General features: G+C 44.9%; 2 protein-coding genes and 1 long non-coding RNA gene across 4 annotated transcripts in view; 1 reads left to right on the forward strand and 2 right to left on the reverse strand.

Annotated features, from left to right (window-relative positions):
• The window catches only part of man2b2 (mannosidase, alpha, class 2B, member 2), a 9,955-nt gene extending 7,040 nt beyond the window's left edge, over positions 1-2,915 (reverse strand). Inside the window, exons 1-5 of one of the 2 annotated variants that reach the window (XM_019858551.1) lie at positions 2,697-2,915; positions 2,542-2,626; positions 1,494-1,543; positions 1,311-1,416; positions 1,078-1,250 (exon numbers count right to left, since the gene is read on the reverse strand). In XM_019858551.1, coding sequence (XP_019714110.1) covers positions 1,078-1,250; positions 1,311-1,416; positions 1,494-1,543; positions 2,542-2,626; positions 2,697-2,825 — 543 coding nt within the window. In that variant the 5' untranslated portion in view covers positions 2,826-2,915. Of the gene's footprint in view, positions 1-1,077; positions 1,251-1,310; positions 2,423-2,541; positions 2,627-2,696 lie in introns of those variants that run through there. The other variant, XM_019858550.1, reaches the window with a different exon arrangement.
• Positions 4-931, reverse strand: LOC109508518 (uncharacterized). The gene is made up of 4 exons (XR_002166679.1): positions 880-931; positions 575-627; positions 178-376; positions 4-81 (listed from the first exon to the last, which is right to left on the reverse strand). It is a non-coding gene; the product is annotated as an uncharacterized LOC109508518 (long non-coding RNA).
• Positions 2,916-2,951: 36 nt separating the features above from the next.
• On the forward strand, positions 2,952-4,354 carry smim20 (small integral membrane protein 20). The gene is made up of 3 exons (XM_019858552.1): positions 2,952-3,161; positions 3,432-3,488; positions 3,760-4,354. Exons 1-3 carry the CDS (start codon positions 3,053-3,055, stop codon positions 3,792-3,794), a joined length of 201 nt encoding a protein of 66 aa, XP_019714111.1. The 5' UTR covers positions 2,952-3,052; the 3' UTR covers positions 3,795-4,354.
• The last annotated feature ends 6,379 nt before the right edge of the window (positions 4,355-10,733 follow it).

Genomic DNA, 10,733 nt, shown 5'->3' on the forward strand with positions numbered 1-10,733 from the left:
GAAGGTGGGCCCTGGCTCGCCGCGCCACCCCTTTTAGGATGTTCCGAGAGGCGTAAAATCCTGTCCACGCCTGGTGGGACTCTGCCAAAAATCCATTTGGGGAAAAAGGCAAAAGAGTTCATCAGGTCCTGTCTTCATGTCACGTTTGTTAAAGTGATGTCATGAGTGTTTTGTTACCGGTAGAATAAGGCAGAAAGTCTTCACTCCCGCGCACCTCCCAGACAAGATCCGCATCGTGTACGGCTCGGAAGTATTCGGCGAGTGTGGCATAGCGGACCGTGACCCCCAAGTCCTTACTGTTCTTGTTGATGTAGTCCATTAACGGGTCCATGTTGGCGAACTGCACGGACGAATTGTAGAATTGTTTGTCGCAGCCCTGAAAAGCAATTCGACAAGTGAGTTGGACGTGTGCCAACTTGAAGGAACCAAAAGTGCCACGCTCTCGTCACCCATGGCCACAGAACGTGCTTGGTCCGAAACCAGTCGGCCCTCTGCTTGATGTTCTCCACCATGGTGCTGGCGTAAGCGTGCACTGTTTCCTTGGTGATGGGCAAACTCATGTTTGGGTACACACCGTCTTTCGGGGGGTCGGGGAACAAGGCCACGCCGTTCCAGTAGAAGCCCGACCTGAAAAAGCGGCCGTTATTTGCTGGGAAAAAACAAATCTCATTCGTCGTTGCGTATCAATAAGTGCTATGCGCTGTTAATACCCCGAGATGGTACTCAGGGCCGGCAACGAGGCGCTCTAAATCAACAGCAACACATCTCTGAGTTCAATTTACAGGAGTCTTCAGTTCATTTGATTTGAATATGGATTGTTGAAGTGTGATACAGTCTTGATGAATGTTTTGAGGCCGGTGATGAAGGGAAAGAGACTACCTGTTGGAGAATGGCAGGTAAGACGGAGTGCAGTAGCTGAAATGGTCCTGGTCCATGGTGTGTGTGAAGATTTGCTGCCGCTCTTGCAAAGAGGCAGAACCTCTCCAAACAAACTGCAATTTCTGGTTCACAGTACAAAAAAAAAAAAGTTTAGATGAGTCAACTCCAGTGCAGTTCGACACGGCAGTCCGGCGGCACCTTCGTCTTCTGCATGGAATCTTTCAGGTCATAATCAATTCGGGAGATGAGATGACCGTCGAACCCGGCCAGGGCGAAGAGCACGGGCGCGGCGGCGGAGGCCCCGAATGGATCGACGCCCCACGAGAAGCGAGGACGCACGCCGAATGTCTCGAAGAGGAAGCCGTGGCCCTCTGGAATTGCATGCACGCAAAGTCATCGGCGCCAACGCGGCGGGAAACGAGCAGCGCTACCTGTCATTTGCACAAGCAAATCATCGAGATCGGTAACGGCTTCGTCGGGCATCACTTGGCCGCCCAGGACGAACTCAAGTCGACCTTCTCTCACAAGCTGCCGAACCTGGACGAGAAGACGAGTCGGCGTGGGCTGTTAGTTTGGGAGAATCTTTGTTGCATGTTTTCATGCACTTTGGATGCTTTTTTTTTTTTTTTTTTCAAAATCAAACAATCTTTAAACAGTTTAAGATCTTTGGTAGCTTAGTTTGCAGAACATTAATGGTTTAAACTATTATTACAGGACTAGTTTTGTCAAAATGAAACTCCAACACACTTCAACATAGTTCCTTGGCACCAACAGGCACTTACTTTCCGACTGAAAATTGACACAGTACTCTAAAAAGGTTTATCGGTCCATCGTGATAGCATAGTATAGAGCAAAAGCACTGCTTTTGTCTCAATAAACCTCAACATAATTCAACATAGTTCCTTGGAGTCAAAATGCCATCAGGTGGTCGCAAAGCATTACTTTTGTCAAAATAAAACTCAACAATGCACTTCCACATACTTTATTGGCACCAAAATGACAACAGGTGGCAACACACAGCATTACTTTTGTCGAAATAAAACTCTACAACATACTTCAATACAGTTCCTTGGCACAAGGATGCCACACAATGGCGGCAAAGCACTACTTGGTCTAAATAAATGAAACACTCTCCCCTTAAAATGTTTGGAATTGCTTCTCGATGCCACAAGATTAACCATCCTTAATGCACTTCCAATGTAGTTCCTCGGCAACAACATGCCAAGAGGCGGTGGCAAAGGGTAACTTTTGACTGAATAAAACTTTACCCACTTCAATAGTTCCTTGGTTGCAAGAAGTCACGAAATAGAACCCAAAAAAATTGTCCAAATAAAACTCCTAGTTGTTTGTCTTTATGCCAGGTCAAAACGGATATTGCATATAAAGGACACGTACAAAAACACTTTTACTGCTTACTTTGTGTATTCTCGTATACTTCTCTCCGTACAGCTTTACTTTTGCCTAAGTCCAGGAGGTTACGTCACCTGTCACTTTTTTTGTATCCATTTATTTGTGTTAAATGAATAAACAAAACACATAATAGTACAGATAGGTGAAAATGAAAATCTCCTTCGTCGTTGCGTATCGATAAGTGCTATGCGCTGTTAATACCCCGAGATGGCACTCAGGGCTGGCAACGAGGCGCTCTAAATCAACAGCAACACATCTCAAACCTGCGATTCTTCTCCTTGGAAAGCTCCTCCGTCACGCTAGTGTACACGTTGGCTGCATAGGCGTGCATACTCTCCTGTGGATAACACATTAGTATTAACACGATTGGAGAAAAAAACAACAAGAAAAGACAGCTAAACTTATACCTGCACAGTATACACCCAGCCGACGTCCATGTGACTGTGCGGGATTACAAACGTCTGAATTGATTCGGTTGCATTTGCCAATACAACAGAGCATGAAATCAAGTAAATTATTGTGAGTAAAAGTCGCATTTCAAAAAATAAATACAAAAAGAGAGATTATAAAAGCGAACACCAGTGCAAAACAATGCTCGACTTCCGTGTTATGGATGTGATGCATCACGAGACCAACTACGGGAAGCCAAGAGGGAAGAAAACACCTACATCCGCATGGCTAACCTTTGTACCCGGAAGCAAATATTTAAAACATTATGCCCTTTTGGAGGTGAACTTTTCTCTCCCAAAAACGATCAAAAATTATGTCCAAAAACAGGAAAATAGTGTTTATATTTGGAGGGTTTGTAACAGCTGTTGCTGCTGCGTTTTACCCCATTTTCTTCTACCCGCTCGCCCACAAAAACGAGTACAGTAAGTGGCGAACAAATACGCGTGACCCTCGTGATTTGCCTCTTTTTTTACATCACTGTCACAATTAGGAAACAAACTTCGAGGCTACAAGTTAGGTGGTGTTAATGAGATTTTGCTCAAACTGTTCTTTCCTCGTGTATATTCAGAATATCGTCGGTTACCTTTTGATATACGCTAGCTGTATGGTGGCGATCAAAAGTAAGAATGATGATCGCGTGTGAATTGGAGCTAACGTATCCGAATGCACTTTTTATTTCGCTCCCACTTAAGGAGAAGTCCAGAAGATGAACCGGGCAGGAATCGAGCAGGCCGACGTGCAGCCCGTCGGTAAGAGCTCAGTATGACACCATTCTTGCTATTTATCAATTAAATTTGATTACTTTACAGTCTGAGGGTCATGAATAGCAAAAAGTAAACGTTGTCTAAAAGGTTTCTCAGTGTCTATAGACGCCAGAAGATGGCAAACAAAAGCACGAGCTTTGTCATCTTAGATGTAGAAACTTGAAATGGAGAAACAAAATGAAGTCACTATTACTGCCTAGAAATGTAAACATAGTTATTAAAAAGCTGACGGTTCTTTTGTTTGCTCCCACCTCAGGTGTGAAGATTTGGTCTGACCCATTCAAGAAGTGATTCCCAATGGACGTATGTGGAGAGTGCTCTGGGAATGAGTGAGCCAAGGATTTGATTCTGTCTTAGTTTTGCCCATTCAAAGGGACATACGATGGAAAATAGACTTTTTAATGGGGACAGCACGGTGAAAGAGTAGTTCGCACGTCTGCCTAGCTATTATATTATTGTAGACTCTGAATTGTCCATTGGTGCGAATGTGAATGGTTGCCTATATGTCCTTGGCGAAATTGACATCATCACCGCCCCGATGCCAAGTTTCTCAGCCGTGACATGGCAGCTTTACCGGGCGAAGATCCAGAGCCACTTTAAAGCCATTATGCTGTCTGAAACACAATTGACTATTTATTGTTTGTATACAATCTGTCCACCCTTCAAGTGTAAAATTAAACAACTTTTAATTGCACCGAGATATATCATTTGTATCCACACATTACATTTTAAATCTCTTTTAAGATTAAAATGCAGGGAAAGAGCCTCACTTTTTGAATGCTACGTAAAGAAAACATTTAACTTTAAATTGTTTGAATTAGATTACAATGCGTTCATTAAAATACTTTCAAGTAACCAAATAGATTATTGTCTTGACTGTAGTGCAATGGTTCTCAAACTTTTTACGCCAACACTTTAAAAAAGTTAATTTTGTTTTAAGACACTGCAAAATTATGCAGTTTGAACATTAACAATGCACTTAAAGCACTTTGAAACGGTCATTCATGCCTTTGTCATATCCCGGCTCGATGACTCAAATGCACTTTACTTTAGAGTCAGCCAATCCTCCATTAAGCATCTCCAGTTGATCCAGAATGCTGCTGCTCGCCTCTTGACGGGTACTCGTTAGGAGGGAGGACATAACTCTTACTCTGGCATCCCTTCACTGGCTCCTTCTACATTTTAGAGTTTTTTTTAATATCCTATTATTTGTTTTCAAATCTTGAAGTGTCCTGGCCCACCTTACCTGTCTGCTCTAGAAATACAGTTGAGTTGAGTTATATCGGAAAATAAAATGACAACTGACATAAACATTTATTTTAAAAATATTGCATATAAAGTTAAATAAAACTTTATCTGAAAAAAAGGTTAAAACAAACGGCCAAATGTCTTGTACGAACAATTTAAATGCGACTGAACTGTCCCTAGGGAGTCATTCTTTTTTCTACCACAAGAGGGAGCCCGCGCTCCACTCATGCTGAGGAAGGCTTGTCCTCTTTTCTCCACTTGGGAGAACCCTGATCATTAAAAAATAAGAGCTGCTGCTTGGCAGTTTTTTTTTTATTCAGCGCAGGCCCCCCTCTGGTGATCAGTTGTTAGGAATAATGAAGTCATTTGTTGAAGTAATTATTGTTGAGATAAATGAGCAGTAGGCTTCCGTCAGATGTCAAAAGAGAGCACAAGTCTTCATGTAGGCTCAACTCAAAAGAGAGTTTCTGAGTGTGACTAAAAGCAGAGAAATTCCAACATTGCCCCCCCCCCACCTCCCCCGTTTCTGCTTTTGTGGTTTCCTGACATTGAGCAGCATCCCTCGGAGGAAAGATGGATCGGAGAGAGATGAAGAAAGAGCTCAAGCATGTGTTTATGTTCCTTCGTGCACTTCCATCTTTCCGTGTAGCCTGTACTTTGGGACTCTCGGGCCCGCCGCCAGCCCAAGGCGAAGGGCCGCTCTCCTCCTCCATCGACAAACAGCCCCATTGTTTATGCGAGCGTGTTATTGTTGGGCCGCGCTCCGAAACGAGAGAAAACTCCAGAGCCCGGCCTGAAAATTCCTCTCATTCCCCCGCTGGTGTTTTCCAGATTCCTCAAGCGACGGCTCCCGCGAGCCGAGGGGGAAATTGAAGCGAGCGGCGAGAGGAAGGGAAGCGCATTCTTGAGGCGACGCGTCACCTACGCGCAGCGCAGCGCGCGCGCACACACACACACACCCACACACACACACACACACACACACACACACACGGGCGCTCTGACACTCGGTGTTGCCTTCTTGGCCTCGCCGGCCTGTGCGTCGCTTCGTGTTTGATGACGTCTCGCACGCAGCACTTTGGTACCTACAACTGAGCGATACTGTACATGAGTACAAGTATCTCTGCAGAAAGTTGATAGGTTAAATGGTTAGAATCTAGTTTTAGTGTAGTTGTTGTTTGACCCCCCCTCTTCTGTATTCTAATAAACGATATCCGACTTGTTCTACATAAATAGTTTGGTCTTATAGGCCAGATGTAGGCGAATATAAAGGCAAATGAACCATGGATAAATATGAAATACAAGTTATTAATCTACTTCAATTAGTTTCTTAATGTACTCAACACGTTGCGGTCTTTTCAACGTCCAATGTGAGAACTTAACAAGATTCTACCAAACAATGCGGTGTCAACAAGTCAGCGAGTCATAAATCAGATCACCACAGTCATGCAAACAAAGCTGGGGCTTTATCACTTCAGCTTGTCATGAAACAATGACATGCAAACTCGTGGACTTCAATTCTTTTGCACTGAATATATTTAAACACGCTAAAAATAAACAAACAAATAAATTATGTGTTTTGCATGAAAGACAAAGTCTGCCAGCCAACCTTCTGGTTTGTGCGTCCTAGCTAGCTAGGGGCTGTACAATACATGAATACATATGTACACAAAGTCACATCTGCTCAGGAAGCTGTAGTACTATTTGTTGCTTTTCGCAGAGGATAAAGAAAATACGCTTGTGGGTAGTGTTCGTCTTCACAGTTGTTGAAGTTTCTGCTATGTAAAGGTTTATACAGTGCACCGTAACATCAATGCTAGTTTTGTGAGCTCGTCTGTGGTGTCTGCTAGCGTTAGGCTAGCAGACCTTTGTCAGACAGCTATGTTGTGTAACGTGTAATTTGTTTTATTTTATGATTAGTTTGACAGTACATTTAGGTTGGCATAAAAGCCGTTGTTGGAAGAGTCTTTTCACTCGAATGTATCAAAACAATTCCTGTCAACGCCACCGGCTGCGTCACGTAATCCTTGTTATCGCCGCCACTGTTCATCCCTGCAGTGGTGAGCTGCAGCAGGCGCTTCCATTTTATATTCCATCCATATGATTGCGTCCTTGCATGACGTTAATGTATAATTTCTTTGGATTTTATTTTGTAATAACAAAGATGGTCAGGGCAAATGTATTTTCAGTAAAAGTGTGCATTTCATTTATGAAATGTCGAGTAAAAGTGTAAGTTGAAGGAAATATAAATAATGTAAAGGACAGATATGTGAAAATGCGAAAATAAGTGGAAGAGCGTAGCAGTTAGCGTCATTAGCTTTGGGGTATTTCGATGACCGCGAGTCTTGCAACTACATCGCCACCCTTACGTAGCTTTGGGACACCAAAAGCGAAACTTTCCGTCAGTCGAATGGTCACTTCCAAAATATGCAAGGGAATCACGTGAAATTACCCCTCCCGTCCCCACACACACACACAAAAAGCTGACTTTTTTTTTTTAGCCTGGCTACGATGTTTTGTTTTACAACACGCGATGCTATAGCATAGGCAAGACGAGACTTAGCGTTAGCGTAACACTGATTTGTTTTTGTCATCATGTGTTTTGAATTGTTTTAGCGCTAGTCCATTGGAAAAAAATCGTTGGGAGGGCCGTGTTGTGCTAGAAATATATCAATAAAGATGAATCCAACACAATAGTATTTACACAATCGTATCCAAGATGGCGGCGTAGTTGGCAGCTGTCGGCAAGTGCTCTTCGAGAGCTTTGCTTTTTCTTCTTTTTGTCTTTTGTTTTGTCACATGGTGTTTGTTGTTATTTTGTGTGGACCCGATGGGGACTGTTTTTGAGTTTTTGGCCATGACATTCATCATAGGAGAAGAATCTGTTCTTGGTGGCTACGCCTTCTCGGCAGCACGCGTGTCCTCGCACTGATTTTGAATGGCGGGGAATGCGGGCGCGATTTGACTGTCGCCACTCAACCGCCCCGAGGCGCTTGTGTTTTTTGCGCCTGTAATGGGTAATCTCTGAAAAGTTGCCAAACATAATGACCGCATGATGGCTAAGTTGCCAACACGCTTAGCTTTGGTGAACCAGCTCGTCCGTGGAAGCAGCGCACATCACAAAAGTCATCCCGACAAACCATTTCAAATGAATCGACAATGTCGGCAGCGTTTTCTTTTCTTTTTATGTTTGTCTGTTTTCAAGCTGAGTTTTTTTTCTCTCTCCTGATACCACCGACACACAGCCAGTCTTTTAATTGTCACATGAAGGTCACGTTTTTTACAAGAGTTCAGCTTGTAATTAAGCGTCGCTCTTTAAAGCCACGCGGCTCTTTGGGACGCCTGGAAGCGGCTCACTTGGACTGCCCGATGACCGTTCATCTCGCATGTTTGTCAGTGTTTTCATCTGGTTTAGGATGAAAAAAATAAAAAACATCTGTGGGGGGTGGACGGGGTGGGAGGGGTGGACAGGAGTGTGTGGCTTAAAAAGCTCGGCTGCGGTTGAGCAACCTCCAAATGAGGTGAGCAGGAAATTGCCGAACGCGGCGTCGAGGTTGCCAGGATCCTGTCGCACGCGGGCCTGCGGACGCATTTGGAGCTGTGCAGGAAATGTTTAAGCAATTAGCCCCGAGTTTAAAATGTTGGAAAGACTTTTTTTTTTTTTTTTTTTTTTTTGCTGCAGAGGAAAATCTTTGTTATGCACGGACCTCATCTTTCCAGTCTTTTCAGGCTGTTCCACTGCAGGAGAAAAAGCATACTTGAATTGTTGCTTTTGTCTTGCTTGAGGTACACTCTCTCATGACGCCGACCGACATGCGGTCTGCTCGCACGATACGTTCCTACAATTGGAGTGTCGGGATGCGAGCTGCGGTTGACAGCGCAGTTCTATCTGACGCGTCTCCGGTTGGTTCAAAACGTCGCCGCCAGCGTCTGAACTGGAACACGCAAGAGGGAGCACAGCGTTTATACTGGCCCATCTCCACTCTAAAGAGTCCGTTTTAAAAAATGTTGTCATTTGTTTTAAAACCTCTAAATGGTCGCGCCTCACTGAGCAGATCTTTCTTGCAGTCCTTCCGAAGTTCCTCAGGTCAGCTAGACATTTTCTCTCGGAGGTTCCGAAGTCTAAGTCTAGAGCTTTTTTCTGATGTCGTGCCCAAACTTTGGGATGAATTGCTGGTACACATTAGCCAAGCCCCTTAGCTGTCCCTTTTGAAAACCGCGTTTATCTCTTGCCATTCGACACCGTGTGAGCCCTTCCGTTCATTCGTCAGGCATTCAGTCAGGACACTCCGGGGTAGAGCATCCCGACACCGTCACTGGCCCAGTAGAAGACTGAGCAAAGACCTCGGCTGCCAAAGAGTCCCGACACGGACAATTTCTGCCGCACTATTGGATAAATTTCACGGCGGAACTTTCCGACGCCGATTGGGAACTGAGTGTGGCTCGTCGTTTCCGTTCATAGGACAAAACCGCGTGGGTGACAGCGGCCCAGAACGAGCGTCTGCCATTTGATGTCGGAATCATCGGGACGGAGGCCGAGCGATCGCAAAGACGGTGGTTTCGGCTCGTCGGGGTTTAGAAGGAAAACCAAATGTGTACTTGTGGCTTGTGGACTTCTGATGCACGTTACCGTGCGTCTGACTCGCTTCCACTCGCTGGCGTGCAGCTTGGAACACGCGCCCGCCCCCTGATTTTGGAACCTATTTTTTTATTTGGAAAAACAGCAATGTTCAGGATTGTTGTCTTCTCCATTTTTTTTTCTTCTGCTTCTTTTTTGCTTGCGCTTCTTTTCTTTCTCTTTTCGAGGCCCACTTCTGTTTCCTCCTTTTGCTTCTTCTTCCGCGTCGCCTTTATGCCTTCGGCTTGTTCTGCTGCGTTCGCTTTACCAGGAAAAACGTCCATTAAAGGCCACGTCGGATCTTCCACACCAGATTCATCCGGCCGTGGACTTCCGTGACGCGCAGTAATCGATTTCCAGGCCGGGATGAGGCGCTGTGGGGGCCAGCGTAGTTTGCGCAGCCTTTTTTTTTAGAGGGCGGGGGGGTTTAAGAGAAGCATCTGCCTAAGTCAACTGCAAGCAAGTGGGCCCCGGTGTAACCAGAGCGTCTGTTTTGGGGAATAGCCCGAGGGATCCGCGCTCGCTCGGTTGTCCCAAAGTCTCTCTTCCTTTGCAATTTGAGACGAAGGGAGAACGCGTGCGTGTGTTTGCGCAAGTCTGCCACAGGGGCAAGTCGATGGCGCTCACAGGACGGCCAAGGTCAGGAAAACAAGTCTCAGGAAACCCGATCTGTACCTCGTTGGCACCAATACAGACACTCTCTTTCTTTCTTGTCTTTCTTTTATGGGATACAAGGAAGAAAAAAAAAACGGTGATTCACCACGTTTGGACAAATATGAAGTATTCGGTTTCAGTTACTGGAAAAGTGGAGATAATAGATAAGGTTAGCGCGAGAAAAGAGCCCCGTTTGGGTTTTCTTGTTTCTTTTTGTTTGAGCTCTTTGGCGTCTTTCTTTTTCTTCTTGCGCTCCTTCTTCTGTAGCTTCTTTCTTTTCATTCTTCTGCTTCCATTTCTTCTTCTGTTCCATCTTTTTCTTTGGCCGTGTCATTTTCTGCTTTTTCCTCCTTCGTTTGCTTGTTTTTATTCATGTCCTTTTGGTCTTCCCGCCCTGCTTTATATGTTGCTTCTGCTTCTTTTTCCTCATGATTTTTTTACATCTTCTTTTTTTGTGCTGCTGTGTTTTTTTTTTTTTTTGCTCTTCTTTTTCCCCTGTTGAATTTCTTTTCTTCTTCCACGTGAACCAAACCACTTCCCCAGCCGTCACTCTGATCCGGCACGGTCGCGGTGCTCGCTATTACTGTGGCGCCGCAGCACCTGCCAAAAAGAAATCAGCCTCTCTCCTTGTCGCTGCGCTGCACGCTTCCTTCATCTTATCCATTTTCAACCCTCCCCAAAGGCCTTGGCAGCCCTCGAACCCCCCCCCC

Source organism: Hippocampus comes, unplaced genomic scaffold, assembly GCF_001891065.2.
Source record: "Hippocampus comes isolate QL1 unplaced genomic scaffold, H_comes_QL1_v1.1 scaffold48, whole genome shotgun sequence".
NCBI lineage: Eukaryota > Metazoa > Chordata > Actinopteri > Syngnathiformes > Syngnathidae > Hippocampus > Hippocampus comes.